The sequence below is a fragment of the Talpa europaea genome, assembly GCF_964194135.1.
Source record: "Talpa europaea genome assembly, chromosome: 1".
Lineage (NCBI taxonomy): Eukaryota > Metazoa > Chordata > Mammalia > Eulipotyphla > Talpidae > Talpa > Talpa europaea.
The window spans coordinates 23,437,358-23,452,367 of record NC_140073.1 but is presented as its reverse complement, the minus strand read 5'-3'; the positions used below and the strand labels follow the sequence as shown (position 1 = coordinate 23,452,367).

The 15,010-nt window shown below is 35.1% G+C and overlaps 1 protein-coding gene across 2 annotated transcripts in view; it reads right to left on the bottom strand.

Moving 5' to 3' along the window:
* The window catches only part of IMMP1L (inner mitochondrial membrane peptidase subunit 1), a gene marked incomplete at its 3' end in the record, with an annotated part of 46,113 nt that overhangs the window by 15,017 nt on the left and 16,086 nt on the right, over positions 1–15,010 (bottom strand). For both annotated transcript variants that reach the window (XM_084244280.1, XM_084244279.1), the window contains exons 2-4: positions 13,363–13,496; positions 11,688–11,776; positions 10,209–10,335 (exon numbers count right to left, since the gene is read on the bottom strand). In XM_084244280.1, the coding sequence (XP_084100406.1) occupies positions 10,209–10,335; positions 11,688–11,776; positions 13,363–13,467 (321 nt within the window). In that variant the 5' untranslated portion in view covers positions 13,468–13,496. The remainder of the gene's footprint in view (positions 1–10,208; positions 10,336–11,687; positions 11,777–13,362; positions 13,497–15,010) is intronic.

Here is a 15,010-nt window from a genome sequence, read left to right as displayed (position 1 = left end):
GGGTAAATACCTAGGAGTGGAATTACTGGATCATATGGAAGCTCTATGTTTAGTAGGTCCAGAAATCTCCACACAGTTCTCCATAGTGGTTGGACCAGTTTGCACTCCCACCAACAGTGCAGGAGAGTTCCTTTTTCTCCACACCCTCGCCAACATTTGTTGTTGCTAGTTTTTTTAATATGTGCCATTCTCACTGGTGTAAGATGGTATCTCATAGTAGTTTTGATTTGCATTTCCCTGATTGCAAGTGATGTTGAACATTTTTTCATATGCCTGTTGGCCATTTGCATTTCCTCTTCAGAGAAGTTTCTTTTTAGCTCTTCTGCCCATTTTTTGACTGGATTATTTTCTTTGTTGTTGTTGAGTCTCATCAGCTCTTTGCAGATTTTTGTGATCAGTCCTTTATCATTAGTGTTGTGTGCAAAAATGTTCTCCCAGTTGGTGGGGTTTCTCTTTGTTTTTGTTATTGTCTCTTTTGCTGTGCAGAAGCTCTTTAATTTGATGCAGTCCCAGCTGTTTATCTTTGCCTTCACTATCACTGCTTTGGGTGATGTGTCTGTAAAGATGTCTTTGATGTGAATATCACGTAGTGTTTCGCCTATATTTCCTTCTATGTATTTTATGGTTTCAGGTCTTATGTCTAGTTCTTTAATCCATTTTGAGTTGATTTTTGTGTATGGTGTGAGGTAGTGGTCAAGCTTCATTCTTTTGCATGTAGCGACCCAGTTTTCCCAGCACCATTTATTGAACAAACTTTCTTTGCTCCATTGCATAGTCTTTGCTCCTTTGTCAAAGATTAGTTGACCATAAATCTGTGGGTTTATTTCTGGATTTTCTATTTGATTCCATTGGTCTGTATGTCTGCTCTTGTTCCAATACCATGCAGTTTTGATGATTATGGCTTTGTAGTATAGTTTGAAGTCTGGAAGTGCGATGCCTCCATTCCCTTCTTTTCTTTTTTCAGGAGAGCTTTGGCTATTCGGGGTTTTTGGTGATTCCATGTGAATTTCATCAATAATTGTTCTATTTCTTTGAAGAATGACTTTGAAATTTTGATTGGAATAGCATTGAATCTGTATATTGCTTTTGGTAGGATGGCCATTTTAATAATGTTTATTCTTTCAATCCATGAGCAGGGGATGTCTTTCCATTTCTTTGTGTCTTCTTCTATTTCTTTTAACAGTGTTTTATAGTTTTCTTTATATAGGTCCTTTACCTCTTTTTGTTAGATTTATTCCCAAATATTTGAAAGCTCCCTTCTATGCCTTCTGAATATGCTGCTACTTTGGCTAATTCCTACTTATCGTGTAGAGCCTCTAAAGTTAGGTGAAACTTTGGTTTCACCTGCCTAGTCTAATCCTACCTACTTCAGTCTAGATAAATATCCTTTTATGTCATATAGCACCTTGTATTTAATTCTGCTATATTGTAATTCCTTGCCTGCTCCTCCAACTTGACTACAAGCTGCTAACGATGTACTATCCAATCTGGTAGCTTCTAGTAGCACAGGAAGGTATTAAATTTTACAAATTACATAAAAGTAAAAATTCAGTTTCTTAACATACACTACCCATGTTTTATGTGCTCCAGAGCCACGGGTGCCTAGTGGCTGGTATAAAGGATGATAGATATAGGATATTCCATTTTTGCAAACTTCCTTTAGACAGTGCTATAAGCAGGGCTGTGATCTACTATAACACGGTGCTGGCCCTCAAGCACTCAATATATGTATGTGGAATTATGAATGCCTGAATAAATAAAAGCAAAAGGAAAGTTGTGAAGGTAATGTCTGGAAAATTTAGTCTTACCTCACCTGAAGGCCATTTAAGTCTTCTCTCACACCCCACCTCCCTGCCCCCAAGTCCAGGGATTCTGGCTGCCCCTGAAGTTCAGCTTTATTAAGGAAGATGTCTAAATGCCGGGCCTGATTTGAGGTTAGGTATATTTGAGTTAAGGACAGAAGTCTTTATCAATCTATTTCTCTAGATCTACTTTGACTTTTCTTTACATAGCAAAGTCAGGTCAAATTTCAAGTCTCTTCAGACAACAGGTTTCTCTAATCCTTCCTGCTTTAGGGATTCACATACACAATGTACAGGAAGTAGATCAGAATCTTTAATTGCATATTAGATTTTTTAATTATTTACCCTGCAGTTTTAAATACTTTGTCTCTTGTTGGCTTTGCATGAGTGTTTAGCAGAGATGCAAGCACTTGCTATGCCAAACTAAAAGATTCCTAAATTTTGTTAAAGTAGTTATGAAAATTCTAACATAGGAGGAAAACATTTTCACATGATTAGGATAGCAGTACAATGGCTAGTAATGCCAATTTTTTTTGTTAATTTACTGTATCTGTCTTATAATATATACATTTGCTTTTGTGTGTTATTCCTTCCTCTCTTCCACTGTTATTTTAGGTAAATAGTCTAATAGTGAGACAGGAGTAGGAAAACCACCAATTGTAACTGGAACAAATGATGGAGCCCCCATCTGACCACAAACATAATTGGACATGACTGTGGTAAGTGGAGCAAAGCAGAACATCCTGCTGAGATCACAAGCTAAGGAAGTTGCAGGCCCTTAGTAGACGGCCACCCCTTATATTCTTGCAAAACATCATGCAGTGTCTTTATTATGCTCCCCACTAGGGGGCTGGGAGTGGGCACCAGAGGGCTCATGGTATATTTTGAGTATATTTCAAGTATATGACAGATTTTCAAGTGAGTGTAAGCCCAGAAAATGTGAATTCATTGGACATTGTGACCAGTGAATCTGACTAAATAGAGAAAAGAATAATTAATCAGAAAAATAGGGGGAGAAAATGAGCAAGACAAGGCAGAGACAACTGGGACCCTCACCCATATAATCTCTACAGGGCACCTGACAGAATCTTCTCTTTGAAGTGATATCGCTGGAGCTCTATGTCTTGCTCTTTCACTTTCAATAGATTATGGTGCTCCCACTGACACTCAGCATCTTGAGTTCTCATTGCATTCTTGAGGGGACACTCCCAAGAGCCCACCTGTTTGCACAGGTAACAATGGAGTAAGAATGCTTTTATAGGGAAAAATTAAGTAGTATATAGAAGCCTTAGAATTTTAATTACCAAAAATGGTAACACAAGATCTATATTGTCTTCTCTGCTTAACTTCAAAAGACATTTGAACATATTCCACCTAGTCAATAACAGCTTTCCAGATGACCAATGTTATCAGGTTAGAAAGCCACTTGAAACTTGGAATATATTCCCTTAAATACCATCAGAATTGCTATCTGGTTCAGATGTCTACACTGAAAAGCTGTGTAACAATTTCAGTCTTCTTAACTTCTCCCACTCACTTTCAGGTAACCTTAAAATACAGAAGTCTAACACGACTTGCTAATACAAGCACATGTAAATTTGCATTTGATTGTATCACATACTGCCCTCCGAGATTCACACCAGTGGCACTGGCTCCTCAATTTTAGTGGTTACAATATTTTCTGGTGAGCAAAGTATATTAGTTTCAGGGAGACAAGAGACTGGTCTTCATACACACACACACCCACACACACACACACACACATATCCAAACATACTAAAAATATATTTCTGTAAAATGAAATTCTATAAATTCCATGTTATAGTTAAACTAAGATCAAATTCTCTGAAAATGTTCAGAGAACACATCAGAAAATGCTTAGGTGGTAGTGACCCCAAACACAATTCTTTAATGCTAACATCTGAAGGAAAACACCTTGAAATTGTAAACAAGAAGTCAAATTTATCTTCAGAATTGTGTTAACTATAGGATGAAAAAGTCACGTCATCACCGCAGTGAATTTCACTTTAGCAAAAGAGTAAACATATTTCCTCCACATCAGCGGCAATCAAGGCATTAACAGTATGCCATGATTGATTATCTCAGGAGCCGTTGCTGAGAAATGGATGTGTAGCACAGGTTTTTATCACTACAGTCTGCAAAAAGCAAATCCCTTGTTTAGATATCCTTGTTGTAATAAGTGACATTATTAGGTACTTCTTCTATTTAAATGACAAGGATTTAGTGTATCAGCAGCTTATAATAAACAAGCCCTTTCAATCTGATGATTCCTCTCCCTACACAGAAGTATTTTTTCTGTTTATAATACAAGTGGTAATAGAAGACCATATGGTTGTGTCTTTTAGCTAAAGTAAATGACATTTAAACAAACAGAAAAACAGCATTAGGATATTCAAGGATTTGAACTATAACCTAAATGCACAGTACACATGAAGAGGCTATTAGCGTTAACTAAACAAAGTGACTATTTTCTAATCCTGTCCAATTAGTGAGACTGTTTTTCAGTTTGTCAATCAGTTTTACTTAAATATTTTCCAACACACTGTAAAACAGCTTTATTACTAGAATACTGTCCCATTTCAAGTTCTCCTTTAAAGAACATTATACCACCTGTACATCGTAAAAACACTTAAGCAGGTCTTTCTGGAATGTAATATTGTTTCTATTTCTTACATTTCTGAAAATAACAATGTTATTGTTAATAACATACTCTGCAATTCAAACAAATGTAAGAAATACTATATTCCTTCTTCATCCATCATCATTCTGCTAAGGTAACAAACTATCCTTTGGTAAACATCATGTAACTGTGTATAACACTGGAACCTGGTATCAACAATCAAAAAGCTTTAAATATCCTGATATTTTGATAACTGATAATAAAAGTAAAAAAGCATTTTTCTAATAAGTATAGATGTTTCCTTTAACAATAGCAAGAGTGCTCTGTTTTAACTATTGTGATATTCTGAAATCTCCATAATCATATTTTTATTACTATGCCTTTCATTTCATGGGTGAGGAACTATAATTTAATAGTTTAAATACTGGAAGATTTTTTAAGTAATTCTTCATTTTGTAATGAAATAGACACTGAAAAGAAGGTTTCAACTTTACCAGGTAAAGTTGTTACTTTACAGGTAACAACTTTACCATCATTAATCAGCAACCAATAAGTGGGTCAAAGTATAAAATACCTGTACTCTAAATATGTCTAAAAGACACATTTTCTACTGAAATGTAGAAAACTCTCATTACCATACAACCAAATTGGGAGGTATTGTATGTTGCAAGGACAACTTAGCCTCATCATAATAAAATCATCATAGCATTTCTGGGGCACCACATTGACCCTCAAAAGCAAGATAGAGCCAGGGTACCTCTATTCCACTACTCCTTTAGAAGTCACTTGAAGAAGGAGACATTTAATCAGCATTTTGTCCTGGTACAAGAAACAGGCACATTCCACTACTTTCTGCAACTTTCACCTGGAGCTGCAGAAGGTGGTCAGGTTGCCCTGCCACGGAAGTAACTAAGCTTTCAAGTCTTCTCTAAAGACCAGAATGAACACAAATTGACAATTTCAGCAGGAGCATACAGTATAGTGAGGTACAGGAACACCTACCTATCTTACTGAAAAATACTAACATGATGCACTTACTTGGGAGCAGGTTTACAGCAGAAACTAGTAATAGAAAGTAAGCAGAAATGAATTATTGATAGAAGAAAACATGGTTGGAGCCTATTCGTACATATACGTTTACTCTTAAGGCATTTTTTTAAGATGCCAAACAATACTTTAGGTGCTAGGGAATCAGCCACAATCAAAACAAATCCCTGCTCTCAAGAACCTTATATTCTTATATTCTAGAGCAAGGTTCAGTAGTTCTCTTTAAAAAACCAGATGGTAAACAGTCTAATCATTATGGTCTACATGGTCTCTATTACAACTAATCAAATCTACTGTTTGAGTGAACGCGGTGACAGACAACATGCTTGTATTCCAATAAAAGTTTATAAACAGGTTGCAGGAAGAGTTGCATCAGATATGAGGCAACCTTCCCCGGTGGCGCAGCGGTTGAGCGCTGGGTTGCGAAGCTGCCCGCAGCCTCTGCGGTGCCGGTTCGATCCCCGGCTGCTCCCCGGCCACCAGAGGAGGGTCCCACATGGTGCGCAGACCTCTCCTGCCGCCCGCTGCTCCCCTCAGCAGTGTACTTCGGTCCTTCTGCCTGCTCTGCTCCCCGCTCTGGCTCTGGTGAATTCTCTCACCCTCCCGTGCTTCTGACTGTACCCAGTGCATGTATAAACAAAACAAACAAACAAACCAGCAAACAAATAAATAAAGCATGCCTCTATAAAAAAAAAAAAAAAAAAAGATATGAGGCAACCTACCAAAAAAAAAGAAGTTTTAAATCATGAACTCTTAGTTACTCCAATGTCTAGAGGAACCAACCAAGGAAAGTCGAAAGCAGAAGGAGAGGAAGAAAATGTAGAAAATGATGTCTCCAAAACTAAGGGAAAACAAGTTTTAAGAATTATTTTGATATTGCATATAAAATGAGGGCTAAAAGTTGACCAGAGGATCAATAACAGAAAAGTCACTGGGCACCACTGACAAGAACTGTTTCAGTGAAGTGGTGGTAACCGAACCTGAAACTGGATGAGTTCAAGAGGTAATATGAAGTCCAGAGTGGCATCAGTGAATATGCACAACTCTGCCCTGTGAGAGGATGTGGTGTCAAAGGAGTCTGTTTGTTTATATGTGAGATTTTATAGCACGTTTGTTTGTCAATGGGAATTTACTGAATTTCAAAATGCTTAAATGTAGCACAGTTGCACTATGGACTAAAATCACATATCGTACAATGTTTTCCTCAGAAAAAATTATAAATTGCTTTTCTTTATTTAGCCCTTTGTTAGCTTTATAACTAAATTTTGCTGTATTTCCTAGCCCTGGCCCTATATTCCCCAGGGGAAATGGAGACTACATTAAATAGGCTTTTACACTGCCTTCTGCCTACTGTGTGATTCAGCAGGAGAATACCATTTCATTTTATGAATATCCTATTTGCTAAATGCATCTACTTCCAAAAAGTTATTTTTTGGCAAGTGGTGGTTTCTAGCAGCAAATTGAACAGTTCTTGTAGTTCAAAAAAGCAAGTTATTCAAGATATATGAGCTGAGAACAATTTATTTTGTTTGAGAGTCACAGATTACGTTCATATCCTAGTAGTCAATGCTTAGTCCATAATCCAAAGAGAATTATTGGCCTCTGTGCTAAATAAGCAAAACCCACTGCAATAGCACCTTGATAGGGACTACTGGGTATTCAAATGCTTAATGTAAAAAATAAATCATGGTTTTAAATGTTGCTTGCTACATGGACTTTTAGAACTCTGAAGTGAATAAAACGGTTCCACATCACTTAACCAATGAGCTGTTTATATATTTTTTTTGCCAACTTATGAACAATGCTATTTCTTTCATATGCTAAACCCTACTTTCTAGGTTCCAAATGACAATTTTTGGTGTTTTGCTTTCGGAAACACCTACTTAGGAAAATAATGGGGTTTTTTTGCACAAGTTTTAATATTTATCATCTTTCCTGTGCAGTTCAACCAAGATCTGAACAATAATATCTTTATCTTATAAACAATGATTTTTCTAAGAGAAAGGGTAAGTGAGGGGAAGAAAACATTAATTCTAAAACTACAGCACCACTGTGCTTCTCAGATATATGAAAATGGAACACTCTAGAGGGAGAGACCCTGCAAACAGTATGGATATCTTTTCAGAGTGCTCTAAACTTGGATGAATTTTAGTTATAAATCACCTTGATGAATGTAACACATTTGCTAAAATGGTTCTGTAAAAGCTACACAAGTCTTATGGCCTGAATAACAGCCTAAAAAACTGGAGGTTACAAGGAAAGGGGGAATCTTCAAAAAAAAAAAAAGCTACTGGCTTCTCTTGAAGAACCCTGAATACTATCCTGATCAGAAATAGTTTCCTTTCTTTTTTTAAAATAACAAAGACATCTATTTTAAGGAGAGTAAGATTAGATGAGATAGGAGTAGAAACAATAATTAGATAAGTAGAGAATATTTGGAGAGGAGACATAGTGGCACGGTAAGGAGTACAGATTCTGGATGGAGCCAGGTTATTTGTGTTTGAATTCCAACTGCTCTTCTCACAAACTGTTAAAAGTGGGCAATTTATTAAACCTCCAAGTGTTTCAGTTTTCCCATCTGTCAAGCACCACTATTCCCTACCTATTGGGTTGGCATCATGATGATTAAATAAATTAATACTTACAAAGAGGTTCAACAGCGCCTCGTACAGTATAAGTACATAACAAGTGTCGGACAATATTATCACAAAATTTTTATGTTTGTACACATGTAAACATGCAAACCAAACTGAAGTGACTACAACTAGAACAAACAAATGGCAGTGTCCTCTAATTTATCCATTCACCAAACATAAAAATTCAATGAATGTTTTCCTTAAATATAATATTCAAAAATTTTACATCTCCAGTCTTCTAGGATTACTTAACAGAGATTTCATCTAAGCTCCTTTGTCTTGACACTGTTCCTCTAATAACCCTTAAAAAAATAAAACAACAAAATCCACAACAAATATGTGGTGTTTAAGCATGTAATTAGTGAATGACATCATTTATTTGTTCTGTTGATAAAATTATTTATGGTCTGAAGTATGGGCTTGTTTCTAAAGCAACTTAGAATGACTAAATTGCCTTATGAAATGATAATAGTCACATGCAGGTGAAACTATTGTGTCAAAAGCGTACATTTTTGAAGAATAAAAAGATAGAATGTTCATGACATAGGCCAAAGAAATCTGGTTACCTGATACAACTCTGTCATTTTCAACATCATCACCATCAGCCAACAATTACTGGTATGTTTAGCACTGCAGTAATATACAAAACTTTGGCACAGCTGAACCATTGTGTATTATGGATAGTTAGATTATTTAATAGTCTATTAAATAATAGATTATTTAATAGTCTATTGATCAAACTTACTTAGAGGGCTATTATCGTTCAAAATAAATTTCCGATGATGAAGACAATTTAACCCTTAATTATATGTTTATTTTTTTTAAGATGAAACAGGTATCCCACTTTATTTTTTTGGTAGAATGACTGAGTGTAGGTCAGAGGTGCAGGGGTGAGAGGATTCACCAGAGACAGAGTGGGGAAAAGAATAGGCAGATTGACTGCAATACAAGGTGAGGGGAACAGGGGAAGAGACAGGAGAGGTCTGCTCTGCCATATGTGGGTTAGCTCCCTGCCCAAGAATGGAACTCAGGCCATAGCAATGACAGAGCTGAGACTTAACCCCTAGGCCACCAGGAGACCCTATGTATATGTTTAGGGCCTTTCAAAGTTAAGATTAGATAATAGATGTAACAGCTGTATTAACAATTTGGTAGTGACATAGAACATTTATTAAAAAGGTAACCTTTCTCCACAATCAACTCTGTCAGCAGCCATGTAATTGGTGAAAGAAACAAACAAAAATTACATATATCTACTCTTCATTCTTCCATTCTACTACCCTTGCTCTCTTTTCAAACTGGATAGGTAAGTTGACTAGATCAACTATGATATGTAATTTTATTCTAAAATGTTTTAAAGGATTTTAAAAATTAAACTTCATATTTTATTTGATTTTTACCAGATTTTACTCTAACAAGTCAGTTGAAATACTTCCTAAGCCACAAGCTTAGATTGGGTTTAGTTGTCCAGACTCCTTGGTCTCCTCTAATCTATGAAAGTTTCTCAGTCTTTTCTTGTTGTTTATAACCTTGATTTTTTTAAGATTATTGGTCAGTCATGTTGCAAAACTCATAGTTTGTCTGTTTTCTCATGATTAAAGTGAACTTATACCTTTTTTTTGCAAGAAAACCACCAAAGTACCTTTCCAGTACTTCAATTTAAGGACTACATTATGTTGATATAGCTTATTATTGGTGAAATTAACCTAGACTACTAAGTTCAAGTGATGTGTACCAAGTTCCTCTTCTAGGAAGTTACTAGTTTTCCTTTTGTAATAAATATTTCAGAAAAGATACTTTGAAACTATATAAATATACTATTTTTTCCTCAAACTTTTACCCAATTATTCTAGCATCCACTGGTGAATCTTACCTACATTATTATTACTGAGATATTTATAAAAGGAATTAAAGTATAACAATATAATGACCAGACTGTTCTTGATACAAATATATTAAATTCTACTGAATGAAGTATTTTATATTCAAAATATGAAAAAAGTTATTCTCTTTTGTCCGTCTATTCAGTTAATACTAGTCAACTACAATACCAATGAATAACATAATTGAAATGTTACTTACATAACTATGACTTTTAAAGAAATCTGATGGACTATTGGTGAGGATCTTGTCTCCCTCCAAACCAATTACTCTTTTACAAATATTTGATTTTGGATCATTTGGGCTTTTTGCAATCACAATGTCACCTCTGAGAGAGAAAAAAGTAAAAAAAAGCGTCAGTGTTATTATTTGTTAAGCATAAACACATGCATGCCACTGCTATAATACCTTTATAAAGCAACTCAAATAAAGTTACACACTTTATCCTCTAACATACTGACACTCCCATATATTTGCCAGTAGTTAGAAACTCAGTGACTAACTTTTAGGGGGTCAGAATCCAACAATGAGAGAATTAGAAAAGCTATTTGAAGATTCTAAAATTTCTAATGGTCCTACAAAAATTGTCTTTTTGCACTGTTATTTCTGTATCTAAATTTTCATAGGCAAAGTTATGGAAAAACAATTCCATGTAAATACCACAAAATCATGTAATAATTTTTACTGCCTTTCTAGTAGTATTGATTGACTGTATAGCACATAAGAAGGTAGAAATATCAACTGTGTTTCCCTAGAGTTCAAAGAATTGAGGAATTGCGGTATGTTAAGTTATAAAACCTAGATAATTTATCGTAAAGCTAAAAAAGGCAAATTAGAGAAAAACTATCAAAAGATACAATCAAATAAAATGCTAAAAGCTGCCTAAACATACTCCATAATAAATAAATTGGCATATCATATATATGGAAGACACGATTCACGGAAGAAGGAACAATTCACATGTAATAGAAAAATACATGGAAAAGAAGGGAACAAAAATGTAGGACTAATGTGCAACCCAACAACTCAGTGCTCTTTCTGTATAAAACAGACATTAAGTGAATGTTAACTAATACACATACTTGAAAGGATTTAATAAATGTATTTGTTATCAGCACCAGAAATCATTTGGTATCACCAGTTAGAATAGGATTTTAATAGGTTTACTGGCAAACAATATTTGCCAAGTTTTTCAACGCAATGTAAGTAATTAAAAGAACCATAACAAGTAATATTCCTGGCTCCCAGCTATACACAATGCCTGTCACAGGCTATAGAGAATAAGAAGACAATCAATTTAAAAAAGGACTATTTTTAAGTATTAATATTCCAAATGATTGATTTGGATATGTAATGTAATTTCTAATTCCTCAGTTCTTGATTTAAAACATTCTAGAACACCCCCCAATTCCCACCATCAAAAAAAGTAAAATAAGCTTAAATGCATATTATAAGAGGACCTGTTATCTAATTTGGACAACAATGCAAGGGACACACTGACACAAGAGGCTGTTCATGCTTATAGAAACTATTAAAACTTCTCGAAAAAAAGATGTTTGAATCAAAATATTTTCTGGCTGGTCATTAACATGATTATTTCCAAGAGTTTTTAAAGATAAAGTTAAGAAATCATAGAAAAGACAATGCGTACACATGTTTTCATTGCAAACAGCAATTTACCTTTGGATACCATAAAAGTGTCGACTAAGATTTTCTGCAAAGACAATATCTGAATTTTGAATTGTAGGCTCCATTGATGGTCCAGAACACTAAAAAGAGAGGTAAATTGAGTTCAAAATTTTTAAAATTTAATGTAAGTCATATGAGCAAGATTGAAATAAAAAAAATCAAAACAAATGTTCTTCAGTCTTACAGGATGACTCATAACTATTAATAATTGGCAGTTCCCAGACAAGTTCAACTCTATAGACCAACAAGTCTGGAAACACAGGTAAACACTTCACAAATAGTTATTTGTAACTGATATTATAGTTATTTGCAACTGCTGTTACATTATAATACATGAATAAAATAATACTGTTTCCAAAAATTTGGCCAATGTATAGAATATAAGTTCCAGGGCAAGAAAGTTAACTCTCCTGTCCTATATAACTAAAATCAAACAGTGCTTGACATAACCTTGATAATTATCTGTTGAATGAATAAATTAATGATTTATTTATTTTCTTACAAATGTCAAAATTCATACAGTGCCCATGTTGGTAATTTATTAAGTGGTATCACACTCTTCCTAATGAGTTGATGCCTTTCCTTTTTGTCTAAGACAATAGCTTAATCATGTGATGGGGCTGCAACTCAGGTTCTATTGGAAATTGCTAGTGTAATGGGATGCACTGCAAAGACCTCAAAACTGTATTAAGTATTCTAGCCACTCAAAAAGTCAAAATTCAAGTCAGCATTTATTCTACTTAATATGTAAATAACACTTTTTACTTAAAACTTTCTATTCCAACAGAAATAAAACAATGAAAATTTAAATAATACTTTTGTGGCCCTCTGGAAGTACCAATGTAACTGAAAAATCAGAAAATTTCAGTTAAATATATTTATCTGCATTACACCAGCTCAACTTGAGGGTATATGACTGACTCTGTTAGAATAAACCTGATAAAAATACCACCACCACCATCACCAAAACCCATTGATTTGCCACTCAACTAACTTATTCTTTTGTTTACATGAAGAAAGGTTAGCATAACTGTGATTTTGAGTTATGTGATGCAATGCTAAGAAAAAGCATTGGCATGAGGTGATCAACCTCCACATTTTAATTTTGACACAGGCAGAATAATTCGTTTTAATAATACTAAACACAAAGGTTAAGAATAGAAGTTCTGAAAATTGTAGAAATCTGTGTTGAAATTCCAAGTCTGTTACTAATTGTAAAACATAGAGCAAGTTACTTAAGTCATCTTCTCAGGCTCAGTTTCCTCTTATACACAGTGGATTTCTAAATAAGTATCTCAGAAAGTGTGAGAAATCAAATAAGTTAATAAATGTAAAACCTCAAACACATTCAGAAACACAGTAAGTGGCATTCAATAAGTGCCAAAATCTATTGTTATTTATTATTAATAGGAAGTTTTGTGCTCCATCCCAACAGAATATAGAACCATATTTAAGTAATGGTTCTTAGATATTTATATGTGTCAATTCATCCAAAAAATTAGAATGATTTATATCCCAAAATTTACAATGATTTTGTTTTAACTTTCACACTTTATTCATTTCATTAATTACTCTGATTAATTAATTAATTAATAAGAGGACAACATCTCTTATTCAGCTCTTAAGTATAAATTTAAAATGGTTGTTCTTGAACGTAAAAACTTACCATGACAACACCACCAACGTATTCAAAAGCACAATGAGCTATACAGCCATACTGAATAGTATAGCCAACAAGTCGAAAGGTTTTTCCCAGAACACCACGATGCATATTTCTATGTAGTCTCTGCCACCATTGGCCTGATGATAAATTTTAAAAAGTTTCATGATCAATACTATTTTAAAACATTTAAGAAACAGTTTTATTGTCAAATATTTTATAATGATCCAGAATGTATTAAATGTCAAATTCAGCTTGGTACAGAAAAGTAGTGCCATTCTTTTCATTTCTGCTAGATATTTTAAATGGCAAATTATAGCCACTAACATTTTGATCTGAGATTAAATCCAGAAATCACTAGTTTATATATGAATGAGACTTCACACTTGTCTGTTCCTTTTTATTCTTGGCATTAAGGTAGATAACTAGGAAAAGAGAGTAACTCTTTCAAAGTTGTTGCTTACTACACTTTATCAGTTCTTGTCATAATGTGATGTGATATAAATGGGAAAGCACTAGAGCAGGTGTACAGAAATGCAAATTTTATTTTTTTTTAAAGATTTATTTATTTATTTATACAAGCACCGGGTACAAACAGAAGCGCAGGAGGGTGAAAGAATTCACCAGAGCCACAGTGGGGAGCAGAACAGGCAGACTGACGAAACACACTGCTGAGGGGAGCAGCGGGCGGCAGGAGAGGTCTGCGCGCCATGTGGGACCCTCCTCCGGTGGCCGGGGAGCAGCCAGGGATCGAACTGGTGCCACAGAGGCCCCGGGCAGCCTCGCAACACAGCGCTCAACTGCTGCGCCACTGGGGAGGCCCAGAAATGCAAATTTTAAATTGGTTTGTTAACTTGTGTGATCTTCAACAAACTACTTAACCTCTCTGAGCCATAATAAAATGAAAATATATCTCACAGATTGGTTCTGGGAGTCAAATTCATAGCATATGTCAAAGTGCTTTGTAAATTATAAAGTTACATTCAGTTGTCAGCAATTAACTATTGAGATAATAAACATGAATATTATGAGACAACATAAAGAACCATGTATTTTGAAAAGCTATATATATTTAAAACATTAATATTATTCATCTAAATTGGTCCTACTACCTGTGCCTTACTTTCTATTTACCTTTTGCAACTATTGTATTTACCTGTTGAACAAACTGTTCAACTACGTTTTTTTTTTTTTTTTTTATAGACGCATGCTTTATTTATTTGTTTGCTGGTTTGTTTGTTTGTTTTTTGTTTATACATGCACTGGGTACAGTCAGAAGCGCGGGAGGGTGAGAGAATTCACCAGAGCCAGAGCGGGGAGCAGAGCAGGCAGAAGGACCAAAGTACACTGCTGAGAGGAGCAGCGGGCGGCAGGAGAGGTCTGCGCGCCATGTGGGACCCTCCTCCAGTGGCCGGGGAGCAGCCGGGGATCGAACCGGCGCCTCCGAGGCCGCGGGCAGCTTCGCAACCCAGCGCTCAACCGTTGCGCCACCGGGGAGGCCCTGTTCAACTATGTTTTAAGCATTTCTCAAGTTATGGTCTAAGGCTTAAGCCTAGGCTAATATGCTATTCTCAGATTTTACTAAAATACATCAATGATAACAATATGTAATATTTGCTCAATACTTGCCATATGTCAGGGTTTACAAATTAAC